This window comes from Mercenaria mercenaria, chromosome 1 (genome assembly GCF_021730395.1).
Source record: "Mercenaria mercenaria strain notata chromosome 1, MADL_Memer_1, whole genome shotgun sequence".
NCBI lineage: Eukaryota > Metazoa > Mollusca > Bivalvia > Venerida > Veneridae > Mercenaria > Mercenaria mercenaria.
The window spans coordinates 76,850,064-76,868,356 of NC_069361.1; the positions used below are offsets into that span (position 1 = coordinate 76,850,064).

Here is an 18,293-nt window from a genome sequence, read left to right on the forward strand (position 1 = left end):
TCAATTTGAAATAATTATGATCAAGAACATTTTGTCTGAAATCATTCGTCCTCCACTCTGATTCATGTGGGGATTTTGGCACCTACTTGCGGAGAACAGTTTTGTACTTGTACAGAATCCTTGAACATTGGTTAGGTAAACTGCCCGCCGGTCAAGTACAGAAGTGAAAAACGGCCATAAACTGAAAACAAACAAACGAGTACAATTCCTGACACCTACTGCTCATGGCCTTTCAAAAGTCACGCATTCAGTCTGTCACTTATAAAATATTCTTAATTCACAAAAACATTGTATTGCTTGATTCCTGGATTCTGTCATGATTGTAAGAATAAGCAGTCATTATCTCATTGAATATGTTGTTTTCCTAATTTTTATTTTAAGCAACCCAAAAGTCACTACTGAACTACAGATACTAAAGTTTTATTAGGAAGCCGTCATGATTATGTTTGCGTCAGGCACCAGTCGTTTATGGTTGGTCAGCTATCATTTTTATTGCAAAATATATTTACACTGTAGACAGGGTGTCTTTTCGGTACAGTACACGTCGAAGACAAGAAAATGGGAAGTTTCCACGAAGCGTCTGCCAGATATTCTAAATACTTTTCTCATTACTTTTTTCCACGGACCAAATATGTAGCGGATTTTGGGCGAAATGCCGGTTTTGAGACAGTATTGATTAAGAGTGACAAACATTTATTTTAAGCTCATGTGTATGGTGCATATTTGGAAAATAAATATTGTTTAAACCAAACGTTTATTTTGTTGTTGTTTGGTTTTTGTGCTTTTTTGCCGGGGAAACGGGGAAAAACACTCAATTTTTCGTCAACGTTTTTATATCAAAGTAACAAGAAAATTACAAACAAAAATGTTACATGAATCGAACGAAATTCCCCGTGTGTACGATATCAAAAAGTTGCTGCAGTTCAAATCAACCGTCGACATATCTCATTCATAGATAATTATTAGTATTCACATTGCACTCACAATATTTTCACTGCAGTAAAAATAGGTAAATTGGATGAGTTGCTAATGACTGAATTTTCAAAAAGATGATTTCAACTGCAGTTAAATCAATTTCTATGTGGTCAAAATGATTCCACTGCCTTTATTCAAAATGTATCTTCAATGTGGTTAAAAATAATTATTTTAAATAAAGCTAGGTAAATATTAATAAGTGCAGTGAAACTATTTTGACAGCAGTGTCGATTAAATCACGAGTGAGCTTGGCCAGTGTTTTCTTTCAATTGCAGTGAAACTGCATTTCAATTAAGTTATTGTTTATGATGAGGATGGCCAACACTAGTCGTCGGCATATAACTTTTCAATAGGACCGTTTTATTAGGTACGCATTTTCATCTACATATTTACCTGCATAGGACATGAGACGTCAATATGTTTCCGTATGTCAATGTTATTTACATGTCCGATGTATAAAACCAATAAGATGCGTATGTAATTAAGAGAATAGTGGCTTTCCATTGAGAAATGTACATCTTTTCTGTCGCAGAACAGTATTGCGCTCATAAAGTCTCGCAATACATCTGCAGAACACCTGCATGTTTCATGATGAAAAAAAAACTAATAGCTCACAGTTTTTTTTTTTTTATGCATTTACTAAATATATTCTACATCTGTTTATAACGAGATAATGATATGATGCATGAAAACAAGATAATTTCAGGAAGATGTAAGTGTAAAACACGACTCATATTTCTTCAACTTTTGCCAAACCATTTTCAACCCTAGTTCCATAACTATAATCTCTTTCATTAAATCCAATGTACCTAGAGTAACTATTTTCGTTTAAATTAACGTCACCATTTTGTGTAATCCTATTTGCACGTGCCATGTTTGTATCGTTTGTCCGTTCGTATGGATCTAACATGGGCTCCCATACCCCATCCACCGGACCAGATGCCGTTGATCTAATGGAAGTAAACGAATCGTTCATGGTGATATTCGAACCTAGTCTATTTGACTGGCTACGCTGAAATCGAACCCGTCCTCCCTTTAACAAGTCAGAATGCATTGTTCCAATATCAGTCATTTGAGGACGGGCCTTGATTAAATTCATACCGGTCCGTTTATTGGCGAACGTCACTCTAGGCTGCGAAGTGTCTGTGCTCGAACCTTGCGGGGACTCAAGCACTACTCTAGGCTTGGTCCTCTTTGACTTCAGCATGCTCGAACCATTGCCCATAGAACTGCGAACTGTCCCTCCATATAATAACGTATAAATACACAATGATCGTCTTGAGCAAGTAAAGATGGCCGCTTGTGGAATGCAATTACTAGTATATCTGCAAAAAAAAAAAATAAATGTATAAAATCTCAAATTTTTACAAATGATTTTTTTTTTCACCTGGAATTTATTCAGACATTGTTGATTGTAATAAAATGGTACGAAAATACATAAATCAAACAAATCAGCTATTATATCATATGGTAATGCTAATTGCCAATGATAGAAACACGTTTTTACGTGTGTTTAGAAACCCGAGAATACATATACTGACGAGATAAAGAAACGCCTCATTTAAATTTGGCGTTATTTCTTTTCCTAACGCTTTTAATTGTTGTGAAACGTAGTAAATCTACATGTACTCTGACCGACAAACACAGTGAACAAAAACTCGCGCGATTTCATTCAGCCATTTGTTCACTTCATGTACCTGGTCATGATTTCCTCGTGCAGTCCGTGCATGTAAACCATGTGGTTTGATTGAACGATTTTTGCACATGTACATGTGTAATACGACACAGAACCATATTTTCAGCTATTCTCTGAAAAAAACATTAGTTTTCGTAATGCCGAGGCTGAATTCTGAAGAGAGGGCTCAGGTTTTGGCTATGCTTGAATGTGGGCGAACGCAGGAACAAGTTGCTAGACGTTTCAACGTCTCTCGTTCGACAATTGTGCGTCTTATTCGACGTGTTAGAGACACGGGAACGTCTATCGATAGACCACGTTCAGGCAGACCGCGTGTAACGTCAATACGACAGGATAATTATATACGTCAACGTCATTTACGTGACAGATTTGTGACGGCGCAATCTACGTCACGTATAGTTGTAGGTAACCGTGGACGTCCAATTAGTCGACATACAGTGAGAAATCGACTCAGAGAACGCGGAATTACCTGTCGTAGGCCCTACCGCGGTCTAATTCTAAAGTTACGCCACCGTCACCAACGTCTTATTTGGGCCCGCAACCATCGCGGCCAGCGTTGGCAGAACGTAGTGTTCAGTGACGAGTCGCGTTTCAACTTGTGGAAAGCCGACGGACGTATCCGTGTCTATAGACGACGCCATGAACGCTACGCAAACAATTGCGTTTTGGAGCACAATCGTTACGGTGGAGGTGGAGTAATGGTGTGGGCAGCAATCAACCACAGGTTTAAGTCCAAACTCGTCGTTTGCCAAGGTAATCTCACAGCCAGGCGTTACATCGACCAGATATTACGTCATGTAGTTGTCCCTTTATTCCGTCAACGTCAAGGATTAGTCTATCAGCACGACAACGCGCGACCTCACGTTGCACGCGTCACCAGGGACTTTCTACAGGCTAGAAAAATTAATGTTTCACCTTGGCCGGCGTGTTCACCGGACTGCAATCCGATTGAACACGCGTGGGATTATCTCGGACGGCGGTTACGCCAACGTCAACCCCAGCCAGCAAACGTCCGGGAACTGGTAGCAGCGCTGCACCAGGAGTGGGCCAGAATCCCTCGGTATCTGTTACGCAACTGGTGCGGCTCTATGAGGCGTCGCCTTGCTGCTGTGGTTGCTAGCAGAGGTGGCCACACGCGCTACTGATTTTTCTAATGCATTTCTCCGACCGGGCTATTAAAATTCAAGATTTAAGCATAATGCGACAATGAAATGATTTCTTATTGACCATAAATTCTTGTAAAGCATCTAATTTGCGAATGAAATTGTTCTTTTCTAATTTTGAATCACGGTTAACGAAAAATTGTATACCAAGTTTGAATGAGGCGTTTCTTTATCTCGTCAGTGTATTTTAGTATCTCTTTTTAAAACAAAATGCTATTGTCTGGTGTTCAAAATACATAATGAGCGTGATTTGATTTCTTCGGTAATGCCATATTACTAGTAAGAACCTTTCGAGCCGTTGTCATGCGCTCGATTAAAACACTCTATATATACTTTACCCGGCTTTAACGTTCAGTAGAAAAAATGCCGTACTTACCTTTGTTATATTATCAAAATTTGCCACTTCTGTTAGCCATTTTGTTTCGTCTGTTTCAAGTATCTCTTGACTCCACTACTGTTTTAAAATTTACATACAAGTATAATAAGTATGCATTTATTCATGTTTTGTAAATAAAAAACGATAAAAACAACAACACTTTCTAAAACATCCAAGTAACATCATTTTTTTTACTATTTAATAGTGAGAAATAATGTTATACACATATTAAAGTACACAAAATAGATCGATTAAATGTTTAAGGATGTATTGACATTCCTCTAACTTTCTTTCATTCCATTATAAAGACATGCATAATATAGATATTATATATATTCAATGGGCTGAATCAGGAATGAATGTGTGAAATGGTATCCTAACTCCAAACTGTATTTGGTACATAAACACTTGTAAGATCAGTTAAATTAGTTAAAGGGAGACAATTAGAAAATTTTAAGATATCAGGAAATTATTGTTATAATTCCTACTTGGTGTATATGGTCAAGATGGTTGGAACGTTTTTATTTCTGAAATAATCCTGGTTCGATTCCCTTATAAGGGAAGTTTATTTCTTGATTTGAGCCGCGCCATGAGAAAACCAACATAGTGCGTTTGCGACCAGCACGGATCCAGACCAGCCTGCGAATCCGCGCAGTCTGGTCAGGATCCATGCAGTTCGCTTTCAAAGCCTATTGCAATTAGAGAAACCGTTAGCGAACAGCATGGATCCTGACCAGATTGAGCGGATGCGCAGGCTGGTCTGGATTCATGCTGATCGCAAACGCACTATGTTGGTTTTCTTATGGTGCGACTCATTTAACATTTCTACAAATAGTTCAGAAAGAAAAACTCATGTTTTTATGCTCATAATATGAACAAAGTTCAGTTTTATAGAAAGATATTTTTAGCTAAAATCTCGATTCCCGTCCCTTTAATTAATATACAAAAGTCGGATACAAAGAAGATGCCATCATGTGCACACATATATACAGTCACTAGCTTTACAGCATATAGTTGATTACATAGATGATTTTGCATAATTCAAATATACTTTTACATTTGGTCAACTGTCCAGAATTCAAAAATATAAAACCTAGCCTAATTCTGAAGATATGTCGAAGAAACAGCGGATTTTGAAGGAAACTCCATAAAGTCACCCCGGACATCATTTCAGACTCAAGCGTAGGCCTTTGTAGAGCCAAAGACATTGCGCAAACCAAGCCAGGCAGATAGTTCCACTACATGAATGATCGGAAATAACTAAACAGTTCTAGTGTGGTTTCGAAGCCAAACTGGAAAGGTGGCCAGAATTGGCCATTCATAACTGTATTAGAAATATCGACGGTATATTTTAGATGATACATGTAGAATGATGCGGATTTCATAAATATATTTTGGTATTATTTGCAAAAAATGAATGGAATAAGAAGATCGACGTCAGTATTTTATTAAATCCCCCGAACGAGTGGTGGTGGTGGTGGTGGTGGTGCGGGTGCGTGGGTTGGGGTAGGGGGGGGTATATGAATGGTTTCCGTCCGTCCGTAACAATTGTGTCTGCTCCATATAACTTAAACTCCTAGAAGGATTTTCATGAAACTTGGGTTAAATGAACACCGCATCTAAACAATGCGCAAAACTCTTTAACTCATTAGTCAGCCATGTCGGCTCAAGGTCAAGGCCACAACTCAATGTCAAAGGTTTGAGCCTTCCATTTTGTGTCCGCTCTGTATCTCCTAGACCCCATAAAGAATATTTCATGAAAATGATTACCTCATCAAGACGATGTGAAGAACCTATAAGTCAGCCATATCGATTCAAGGTCAAGGTCACAACTCAAGGTCAAAGGTTTGAGCCTTCCATATTGTGTTCGCTCTGTATCTCCTAAACCCCTTGAAGAATATTTCATGAAACTTGGGTCAAATGATCACCTCATCAAGACGATACGATAGGCAGAATTTATGAGTCCGCCATGTCGGCTCAAGGTCAAGGTCACAACTCAAGGTCAAAGGTTTGAGCCTTCCATTTTGTGTCCGCTCTGTATCTCCTAAACCCCTTAAAGGATTTTCATGAAACTTGGGTCAAATGATCACCTCATCAAGACGATGTGCAAACTCATGATACATGGACTATAAAATATACTTAACAACGTCAATGCTTCCACCCAATACTATCAACCCTTTCACTATCCATAACAGCGGCGGGGTGATAAAGCTGTCTTTCAGACTGCTTTACTGACAGGGTGATGTGAAAAATGTTCACCTCGAGAAATATGAATATCGACCGAGTCGCCATTCAGCCAAAAAGTCAAAGTTAGAACTGTTGGGCCAAGAAACTGCGTACAACATTTCTGTATAGTCTAGTTACAGTATTTTTGCGACAAATGTGTTCAGAAACCACGAAAAATTGTAATAGATGATCATATATTTGGAAGAATGACAATGTTTTTCCATTTTTTTTATGATTTTGTTTTCTTGCTATGGACTTCGTTCGTTTAAGAAATGCGATTAACAAATGTCTACTTTTGTTACTTCTTTTTTCTTCTTCTTTTATGATAATGGCCTCGTTCAATACTGATACATTTTGGCCATGCGTGGGGGGTTAAAAAAGTGAAAGACTATCAGGTTTCCCAAGCTACTCAGTCCACCTAGTACTCCCTGACAGTTGTTGATAAAAAAAGGTACAAAAAAACCGGACACCTTATTGCCCTAAGTGTAAGACATGTACATACATAAGCTGTTGTGCAGGAAAAGAGAAATATTAGTAGGGTTAAAAATAGGATAAAACAAGTATATGTAATAATCATGGTTGGAGCATCGATGCAGCCAGTACTGATTTGAATCCGAAGATTGTTTCAGCACTGACTACATGAGATGGTAAAACGTTCCACTCTAACATAGTTCTGGGGAAGAATGAGTACTTGTAGTAGTCAACTATGGTAGAAGGTATTTGCAGAGCTAGTGATGGTAAAGGTCCTGTTGCAGCTGAGCTGAATCTGACTGTGACTTAATTTTAAAAATAGTTAGAGATCGTTAAATGATTAAAGTTATTTGATTCAGTGTTTTGAGTTTAAATAAAAATGATATGTCAGTAACAATATTTTTTTCCCCAAATGTATGCCAAAGTTCAAAATTATATTGTCAATTAGCATTTGATCAAGTGTTACGTTACAGATTTTTATATACAAATAATTCAATATCAGCCGTGCGATTTTTTAACAGCTTTAGAGTATTCAGGTGAATGTTGAACTGCAAGAGTTATATAGGTAAGGGTAATGAACGTGATGGATGGATAATTTTTGACACGATCAAAGGAATTTTTGCGCTAACTGGAATAAAAGGTAAAAGTGTTAAGTTGCATGTAAATTGCGTCTTAGAACCTAACAGTTATTTTCACAGATACAATTGTATGCAGAAAAAATGTATTTTATAAAATATTTATTTTGATTTAGTTTATTTGCAGGGTACGTACTGACTGTATTGCAACAGACCTACGATTCACATATTCATAAACATGATGGTTTTTTTTTCTGCGTACTAAAGTTTCAATTAGCACTGTTTTTGTTAATTGACTACCATTTGTTCAAAAAACGTTGATTATTAAAGACAGCTCTCATGCCTACGAAAAGGTCTGCATATTTTCAACTGCGTCAATAAATAAAAAATAAAAGAACATTAATGTTTAAAGATTTAAAGTCTGAGACTTAAATGTTCAACAATATAGGCCAATTTCTATCTTATATTCCGAAATCTGGTGTTGATATTTAAAAATAGATTATTAAGTGAAAAATGCGTATTGGATATCTTTAAAATGATTATGAATAACAAGTTATTCTGCACTATGTTTGACATATGAGCCGTGCCATGGGAAAACCAACATAGTGGGTATGCGACCAGCATGGATCCAGACCAGCCTGCGCATCCGCGCAGTCTGGTCAGGACCCATGCTGTTCGCTAACAGTTTCTCCAATTCCAAAAAGCTTTAAAAGCGAACAGCATAGAGCCTGACCAGACTGCGCGGATGCGCAGGCTGGTCTGGATCCATGCTGGTCGCATACCCACTACGTTGGTTTTCTCATGGCACGGCTCATATATACATTACGTTTTGGTGATCACATGTATAAAATATTCTGCCTTATTATTTGACAGCTGATACTTCTGGAAAAAGCCGACTTAGAATTTTTGCATTATAATCTGCCACACATAGATTGTTAATACTTTCGAACCATTTCCATTAAATTCATAGGCGTTGTTTATGATGTATATGTGTGCTATGTACAATGAGTCTGGTGGTCTGTTGGTAAATCTTTTGAATGCCAATCAATAGGTCTGTAGTTCAAATTCCGGTCCGGACACTGAACATTCCTGCTGAATGCCAATCAAGAGGTCTGTCGTTCAAATTCCGGTCCGGACATTGAACATTTCTGAGATTTCGCCCAGTTAAGATGGCAATATCTGTGCTACCCAAGAAAGAGGTCTTTGCGTGTTCGAACACGTTTAAGAATCAAAATGTACATTGGGTATCGCACTCGGATTGTCTCTCCAAACTATCTGCGCCTATCAGGTTGTTGCCCAAGTATCTACAGTCATAACCGCTCACGATTGGTCAAATATCAATATCACACATAATGATAAGTTTAAGTCTACTTGAAAAGTATTATGATTTCGTTGAAAAATACCTTTATATGTTTTTTTGGACTAACCGACACATATTTTTACGACACTGACTTCTTTAGAGTGATTCATAATGCTAATGTGATCATCAAAAAGGTTATAAAGAAAATACCAAAACCATTGTCATGTAGAATAATACGTACCTAACTAAGTATGGCGGGAAAACCTGGCAACGGCACTAAAACGTTGACGTATGACGTCAGTAAAACGTCATATTTATTGTTACAAATGGCGGCGCTGGTACATACCCTGTTGGTTTGAATGAGAGATCGGCAAATCCTTTAGCATATTTGAACGGGACCAGTTAGAGACGACAAGTACTTACAACATGGTCGTTTCGATCGTATTAACGGAAAATGCAAGAAACAAGCTCGGGGTTGTGACAGCAATTCTTTGTGCAGTCTTAGCCCTTGCCGGTCTGTGTGTGATTTGTGTTGGGATATTTATCCAAGTTCACATTTCTGATGAGCTTATTCTGCTCGAGAGTTATAATTCCGGAGTCATTCCTCATTTCTTAGTAAGTGCTGGAACACTCATGTTTCTGATAAACGGTGCTACTGTTAAATTTGCATACGACTCCGGATTCGCCAACACATGCGAGAAATTTCGGTTAGTTCTTATTCCAGTTTTGATTGTTATGTTTTTGTTCATTTGGGTCGTACTGGCTGCAGGTATTGGCACACTTGCAATGAGAGGTACTATTGAGGATGCCCTGCACACCGGCCTTCGCGACTCTATGAAGCGTTATAAAAGTAGTCTGCCAGTGAAAGTCGCAATCGACCGTTTACAGATGAGATCCAGATGCTGCGGAAGTCGCTCGTTCGAGGACTGGTTTGAAGTTGGCTGGATAAATACAGACTATGTTGACAAGAAAGATGCAACTGTGAGAAGGTACGTACTTCCCGATATTGACAGCACTCTTAAAAGCGCTGGTTTTATAACAAACCACTTCGCGGATTGTCGCAATATCTTTTAACGGGGATCCTTAAAAGTTACACAGATGGGGTCGTTTGTATATGGATTTGCTGCAGACGTAATTGTAAAATTATATAACGTACGATATGTAGGCTGTTTTATCAATCAGTAATATTACTAAATAATTATAAGGCTTTTCTTAGAGTTATATCATTAACTCCAAATATTGTTTTATTGCTAACTAAGCCAGAACATTCAGTCAACAATTGAAGCCAAAACTGGACTTTTAAGTACGTGTATTTGTTGTCTAAATCAGACAAAATTTAAAAACGGTAATTACAAAAATATACGATATCAAAAACGTTTTTGACAATAAATTCTTAACAATTCAAGATATTTCAAAATTTTTAAAAAGTTTCTATAGCGGCCCTTTGAATTCTTTAGAATGAAGAAAAATATGAATGGTGTCTTCCTACAATAGAAATCATTGAGAAAATAGCGTTTGTTGCGGAGAAGGTAGATCAAACATTAGGTGGATTTACATTATTAGATTTGACTGAAAAGTGTGTGGAAGTAAAAAGTCATTGTTAAAGTTTTGATAATATCAAATTTGCGGGGCTTAAACATGACAAAGCCTAATGCTCTCTCGCATAAATGCACACACACGTTCATTGTACGCTATCTATTCATCAGATCTAGTTATGATTTAAAACTGGTAAAATATGGTTTAAACCATTAAAAATACATTCCCTGGTTTAAGTGTAAATTCAAACAAAATTTGTATTATCTTAAACACTGGTTCAAAAAATGATTGCCGAGGAAAGAAAGAAAGAATTCAATGTGACAAGTTTTTTCCCCATAGATTTTAATAGTAATTCCATGCATTTTATGTTTTATATTTCCTAGCAAAATGAAGGACGATGATATTTTTACCGATGACGTTCCGTTCAGTTGCTGTGACGTCAGGGTACATCGTCCTTGCGTCACCAACAACGTTGAAAACAGATCGATGCACAAGAACTATGAAACTGTGACGTTGTATGGTAACGGCTGTACTGAAGTTCTTATGGACGAATTTGAGAATAAAATTCTGCACCCAGCAGGATCTGCTATCATGGTTCTGTTCGGCGCACAGGTATACTTACAAATGTTGAAACATATTCTTTGCCAGTGCTAAAATACTAAGAAGTTTTCGTAGTAATCTTTGCTGATACACATTAACTTTAATGTAGGAACATCTGCAGAAGCCTGCGGGGTTGTTTGTGACCGAGACCGAAGGTCGAGATCACAAACATATCCCAAGGGCTTCTGCAGACGTTAATACACAAAACAAACGTGTATTGTCGCTATTCTTGCATAAAAAAACATTACACGACGACTTTATGTATTGTTTTCATATGTGATGACTTGACGATTCAGGTACATTTTTTATTTACCATTCTGTTGTTCTTGGAAACGGTAAACATGTTTTAAATATCCGTATCCAGGGTCCAGAAATAAACAACACTATCAAAAGCACATCCTGAAGGTTTTTAAACGATTTTTTTTATCTCTCGTTATTACAAACATAAAATTACCAGTAATTGTTCATATCACTCAAAGAAGTATAAATATTATTTTTATAGCTCTTTGTATCACTTCACAATCTGGTGGACTCGAGCACAATTTCAAGAATAATAACTTTACATTCGAGTCATATTGAGTACGGACACAGTTGGAGTACGGATGAGTATGAACGTAGTGTCAAGCTTCCAAGCTTATAAGTTTATATAAATTCTTCGAGAAATTAGATAAAAACATACCGACTGATACTTACCAAAATCATAAATATGATTCCTAAAAACAAAGAATCGCACAGGTTACTCGCCATTCTTTAACATTCACGGTTGTCTACAAAATCTGAATCGACGGCGAGTTCTAAAAGGGGAGTAAACAAGGGAAGAAACCGGAGTGGGGGCAGCGCATTTGGCGTTAGTTACTGATACAGCAAAACATTCTATGGTTTAGATTGCATCTTTTATGCTTCAAGAAGAGGTTTTTATGAAAGAAACAAGACGCAAGCAGATATCAGATGTCAATCTGCGCAGAAATACATATACGTCCCTGGGAAAGCTTTTCAAAAATAAAAATCGGGTATTAACAGCACGCGAATTGCCTTGTTTGCACACGATTTTTCTCCCGTTAATACATGGGCGGATCTAGTGAAAAAGGTAGTTTTTATGCAAGAATGTTTCGGAACAAATGTAGGGACATTCTTATTTTGAAGGAAAGTGTCGCTCCGGACTTTGATTTGTTAAACATGTGCCTCAGTGTAGACTTTACTCTAGTCAGGGAAGTATGTCAGGTGACTACAAATGTCAAAATATATAATAATATAATGAGCCGCACCATGAGAAAACCAACATAGTGCATTTGCGACCAGCATAGATCCACACCAGCCTGCGCATCCGCGCAGTCTGGTCAGGATCCATGCTGTTCGCTTTCAAAGCCTATTTCAATTAGAGAAACCGTTAGCGAACAGCCTCCTGATCAGACTGTGCGGATGCGCAGGCTGGTCTGGATCCAGGCTGGTCGCAAAAGCAATATGTTGGTTTTCTCTTTGTGCGGCTCAAATTTATTATACTAAATTTCAGCACAGAAACTATTGTCTACTGAACATGAAAATAGAAAACCCTTAAACGTAAGATTTGATATTCTCTCTTTATGCAATGAAGCTCTAATTTGACAAAGTTTTATTACTATGAACCCAAGGGGTTATGGTGGTTGGGGGAAGAGAAATAGCTAATAATAATAGATACTCATTAATGATAAAAATGTACATTCTTTAAGAAACACAAACTTAAACAATACGTAGTTTAACTCATACTTTCTCGCACTTTCAGGCATTTGTGATGATTTTATTGAGGTATCTACAGACCTCTGTGCAGAGTGCCTTCGAAGAAGGTGACCCCGAGGGACCCGGGCGGGGCTTCTTGTTCCCTACTATGTGCAAATCGTGCACTGGTGGAAATGCAGCAAAATACAAAGAAAAAGGTAGGTTTACCGGTTGATAGATTGTGTAGTCTCAGTCATGCGTGCTGTTTTTAAGTTAACCATATCGGCTGTACTAGGTATGCGAGGGACGGTTGAATTCCGAGTATAGTACCAGTTTGGTGTCGATAAATGTCTCAGTGTTGTGCTTTTTGTAACGATTATGGCTACTGTAGAAGAGTCTATGAATTCGGTATATTGTATATATTGTTTAGAAGGTATACAAAGACGGTCATCCGTCATTGAAAAGTAAACCCTGATTTTATTTAACATTACGAAATCGATATCTTTCTTTTTTCTTTTTTTTTATAAATTTTCGAAAACATATGTCATTCAAACCGTTACAAAATGTACAAAAACCGATACTTGACACAGAATTCAAGGAGAATTCGAATTCGAACGGAAAATTCCGATTGTTATAGCGGTCTACTACCTTCATAACCCTTACCCTGCTAAATTTCTATAATGAACCAGTCCATCTTTCAATTTTTACAGTAACACGAACTGTTAAAAGGGGTGAATACCAAAAAGATACTGACAGAATGGCAAATAGTGCAGGCCATGATCAGACTGCACAGATGTTCAGGCTGATAATGATCTGCACTGGTCGCAAAGGCAGAATAAATCCAGCATGATAAGGGTTAAATTTCGATATTTCTAACTGATCCCTGTTAGCTTAGATGGTGGAACACGACCGGGCGAGAAAATGTTCTTTGTTTACATTTTCTACATAAATCATTAATTTTGTCCTCTTTAATTCGTGTGAGACAGAATTTGTCAATTACTTTACGGGGTCCAGGAACACTTTTTGACATTTACAATGCTGGGAACCGGCTTTAAACGATATCATACACTAGAAGAGATCTTTTTAATAATTTCTTTGTATTTTGGGAACGCTGGAATGCTGAAAAGTTGTTGTTTTTTTGGTTATATGAGTGCTTTCTGAAAGAATAATGTACGTTTGTGTATCTTGCAGCGTTGAAAAACATCCGCGGCGAAAGCACAGATCAGGACACGACAGCAGACGACTCTACGCTAGCAGACGGGATTGATAAGCTCCAAGATCTCATGGATTCAGGAGGTGGTGGTGATGACGACGGAGGCGACGGTGGTGGCGGCGGTGGTGGCGGTGGTAAAAGTAAGAAAAATAGTAAGAATAAGAAGAAAAAAGACAAACCGAAATCCAAGAAGTCAGCGAAAACAAAATCAAAATCAAGGAAAAAAATGAAGTCGCCGAAAAAGATGAAATCGCCGAAAAAGGGAAAATCAGGGAAAAAGCGCGGCGGTGGTGGAAAAAAGAAACGTTAATATGCCGCATTTTGAATATTTTAAGGAGATCATTTCAGTACCATGATACAGGAACTTCTGTTTCCGTAAATAAAGCAACCTTTTGAAAAAAATCTATGTTATGGTGCACTTTTGGGTATTTTCTGTATGTGAGATCCTATTTATATTCATATTGCTATTGAATAAACGAAACATGGAGAAAAACCGACTATGTAATTCAGTTACTGGTGATACTAACCTAATATATTTGTTTTATGTCTTACATATAATATTATATAACTGAATAACGTTATAATAAAATACGATGTAATCTATATAGGTTATTTTCATGTGTTAACATCCGCAGCGAAAATGTATTAACCCTATATTCTCTTTAAAAAATCAATATTAAAATCTTTTCGTCGATTTGCAGTTTCCTGCTGTGGAAAAGGCTTCCACAAGTATTTTAGTAAGACCGATGTTTACATGTAATTGTAGAAATACAAAGCATCCTTGAGTTTGACCAAGAACTGATACCAGACGATATTACGTTACTGCAGAAACCAGAAAACCTCCCAGATATAGCGGACGTGGAGTTAGAAAGTTGCAGTTTTAGCAGTTTACCGCTATTTGAGTCAGGTGCTGATTATCGCAGCAATATGTCAGGTATAAAACCAGGAAATGACGAGGATATAAAGTATAATACGAGAACGAATGAAAATGATGACAATAATAAGTCATATTCGAAGATAAAGGACACTGGTAACAATAAAAATTCAAAGTCCAATAAAAAGGATGACAATAAAAAGGATGACAATAAAAAGGATAATTTAAAGCCCAAGAAAAAGGATGACAGTAGAAGAAACAATTCATGGCCCAACAGAAGTAAAAAGGACAGTTCAAAGTTCAACAAAAAGGACGACAGTAAAAGGAAAAAATCAAAGTCCACGAAGGGGTATAAAAAAGAACAATTGCCCAAAACGTCAAAATCACCAAAAATGGTAAAGTCGGCAAAGTCACCGAAGAGATCAAAAGTTCTAGACGAGTCCAAAGTCTCGAAACTGTCGAAGTCCCCAAAAAGGTCAAAATCACCTAAGAGGTCGACAACACCTAAAAAGTTAAAACCATCTAAGAGATCAAAGTCGCCAAAAAGGTCAAAATCACCTAAGAGGTCAACAGCACCTAAAAGGTTAAAATCACCAAGGAAATCAAAGTCGCCAAAAAGGTCAAAATCAAGTAAGAGGTCAACGAAACCTAAAAAGTTAATTTCACCTAAGAGATCAAAGTCGCCAAAAACGTCAAAATCTTCTAAAAGGTCAAAATCATCTAAAAGGTAAAAATACACTTAAAATGTCAAATTCACTTTCGGTTTAAAACACTCGAAATGATTAAATGAAAGATACGAAAAACACCAACTTCGCTGAAACCAAGCAGGTTTCAATCAAAATCCATATAACTCAGTGATACACCTGCTATACGGATTCTGGCACCAACAAATCCATCAGCTTGGCTTTCGGTGGAAAAACGTGCGTTAGATCTACACCAAAGTATCATAAAAGGAAATTTTGCAAACTAATATGTTAGGGCCGTGTACCTTGAGAAATGCACAAATTTCATGACATTTTCGCGTACATTTTATGAAATTTTCCTATTTTACCATATATTCAAATACAATGTTTATGTCTGTGTGCAAATTTTTTTGATATCTTCCAGTTGTAAAAAAAGATGTTAACAACGTAACGCACAATGTCGCGACCGGTTAACGTCACGTAAATAGAGATACAGTATTATTACATGAGTGTCTTTTTGTATTGAATTTAATAAAATAATAAAATGCGAGGCTGTGCCGAGCATTTTATCAATTTTGTTCAACGAGTTTACTAAATTTAATGAGGATAGACACAAATGTATTATGTTAGCTTTTCCTTCTGACGCATCAAAACTTCTATCTTTAATTGTTACAGACCAAATAAATTCGACCAACGTCTCTTATACTTCAAACAACGTCAACATCAAAGCTTTATTAAACTAGTGTAATGCAAAAGTCATGTAATACCTTTATTTCACTCCCACGACCTCAAACATTTGATAAAAACGTTAAAATGACGTGTGAACAAAATTAGAACTATAATCCGAAGACATTGTATTTTATTTAGTTATTTAGTTTTTTATCACGTTAAGGACATTGTTGCGCCTTTTTCATTTTATTTTCGGGATGTTAATCATTTTTCATGTTTTAGTGCACGTTATTCATATCCACATTTTGTTTTATTTTTCAAATTATCAAGGCCTTCGAATGGATTTTCGCCTGCTTAATCACGGTTCAGAGTTAAAATGCACAGGAAGTGAAACACGAGGGCGTTAGTCCGAGCGGTTAATTATCTAAGCATTTGAACGATGGGACGTGGTGAATAAGACTATGTACCACAAGAATGTCTTGATTGTTTTCATTGAAACATTTTGAATAAAATTATGTTCGACTTCATTTATCCGAGTAGTACCGGACGTCACGCGGCAATTTGACGTCATTATTGGCATCATAATGATCTCTTACCGGTCCGAGCGTCAACTGATGTTTATAGCAAAAAATACATTGCTTGACCTTCTTTGTTTAACTGACAATCAACAACTCGAGTCATGTTAGAATGTAAGATTTCCATATATGGATCCGTTATAAATTAAAAGACATAGAATTTTTTTTACATTCTAGAATTATTTATTTTTAGAGCAAGGCAGACAATATAACAAAGTCCTCCAGTTTACTGACGTATAATATGTAAAATCATCTTATTTGCATAAATGAGAAGAAGTCCGTCCAAAGCATCTATTGATAAAGACGTCCTGCATGAGTTCCGGTTTATCCAAGATGACGGTCCTGGGATCAAATCCTTAATCGAGGAATGTATTTTTTTTTTTAACTAATGTAACAAGTTCATCCAGGCCGATATTTTTTCTTAATAACATTTATTAAGTTACCAATATGTCTTGTTTGATATGAATGTGTACTATATAAATAAAAAAAACTATCAGTTATAGCACAACATTTATTCCCTGCTTGATTTACATTTCCTTATAAATGCCAGAACAATGTATTTTTAAGCAAATTTTTGCATGTCCGCAATCATTTAGTGTGTAATATGTATAATATACTGACTAAAGGTTAGGGTTAGTATTACCATAGTTACAGAATATACACATTATTTAAAGATACTTTTTGTTCCAATCGCTTGAATCCGGTATATACCAGAGTCTGGTATATATCACAGGCGCACCAGATCTTTTTTTAGTCACATATCCTTTTCCCATAGCCCTGGGGCAGAGCGCCTGCACCATCATAGTAAATGGTTCCGGGGATTCGATTACTGTGTCGTACCAAATACGAGAAAAATGTCAGTATTAACCTCCTCGCTTGGCGCTCAGCATTAGTTTCAGTTTAGACGTAGCTATTCCCAGTAATACATGTAATTCTACAAGATTAATTAAATAGGCCTACAATAGGGGCTTGATCTGGGATGCTGTATTCGGCTCGAGTGGATTTTTGCCAGATCGGATCTCACGAGGCGTGCAAGCGCCGAGTGTGATCAGACCTTGGAAAATCCATGAGAGCCGAGTACAAAATTCCAGGTCTAGCTACTGTTATGATGACCCTTTTATTATATACCTCTACCTATTTGTTTGTTGTTTTGTTATTGAACGAAATCTTCAATGTTTATTGATATCAAAATGGACCTAAGTGAAGTTTTTATGTGCGTTATTTATAGAACGGTGTAAGTTCATACATATTAATGAAAGTAGTCCGGCAGCATACAATACGGAAGGTACAGGTACAATACGGATTTTTTTCTGCCTGTGAAATACAAGCCGATGTTTTATAGAATTTATATAGGTATATAATAAATACATACATTATAGGCTGTACATGGTAAGCAGGAAAGGATAAAAATGAAAGACTTATATAGTCTTATAGAATCTTCTCCTTCGTGGACATAGTGATTTGTGCTAAAGTTTGTACCAAATTTCTTTGAAGTATTTTAAAGGTTGTTACGACAGGCAGAAAAAAAGTGGACACTCAAAGAAGCGTGAAGTCTTGGATGGCACACTTGGTTTCCTGTCACCAGAGTAATAATATGGCGGAGTGTATTGTTAATTTTTATGTAAGTTGCGGTTTGCTGGTGCCAGTAGGTTCCACTCTCGAATAATGG

At 37.0% G+C, this 18,293-nt stretch overlaps 1 protein-coding gene and 1 long non-coding RNA gene across 2 annotated transcripts; one reads left to right on the forward strand and one right to left on the reverse strand.

Moving 5' to 3' along the window:
• Nucleotides 1-1,586: 1,586 nt before the first annotated feature.
• Nucleotides 1,587-4,924, reverse strand: LOC123533381 (uncharacterized). Its single transcript, XR_006682820.2, has 2 exons — nucleotides 4,211-4,924; nucleotides 1,587-2,300 (listed from the first exon to the last, which is right to left on the reverse strand). It is a non-coding gene; the product is annotated as an uncharacterized LOC123533381 (long non-coding RNA).
• A 4,172-nt stretch (nucleotides 4,925-9,096) lies between these two features.
• On the forward strand, nucleotides 9,097-15,447 carry LOC123533371 (neurofilament heavy polypeptide-like). Its single transcript, XM_053519253.1, has 5 exons — nucleotides 9,097-9,771; nucleotides 10,702-10,930; nucleotides 12,678-12,828; nucleotides 13,802-14,128; nucleotides 14,590-15,447. The coding sequence occupies exons 1-5, from the start codon at nucleotides 9,209-9,211 to the stop codon at nucleotides 15,426-15,428; spliced, it is 2,109 nt and encodes a 702-aa protein (XP_053375228.1). The 5' UTR covers nucleotides 9,097-9,208; the 3' UTR covers nucleotides 15,429-15,447.
• The last annotated feature ends 2,846 nt before the right edge of the window (nucleotides 15,448-18,293 follow it).

What these genes read in the sequence shown, in the direction of transcription:
- LOC123533371 (XM_053519253.1), top strand. Translation starts at nt 9,209, where the DNA reads ATGGTCGTTTCGATCGTATTAACGGAAAATGCAAGAAACAAGCTCGGG. An exon ending in AAAGATGCAACTGTGAGAAG is followed by an intron (nt 9,772 to 10,701) that starts GTACGTACTTCC and finishes TATATTTCCTAG; the next exon opens with CAAAATGAAGGACGATGATA. An exon ending in TGGTTCTGTTCGGCGCACAG is followed by an intron (nt 10,931 to 12,677) that starts GTATACTTACAA and finishes TCGCACTTTCAG; the next exon opens with GCATTTGTGATGATTTTATT.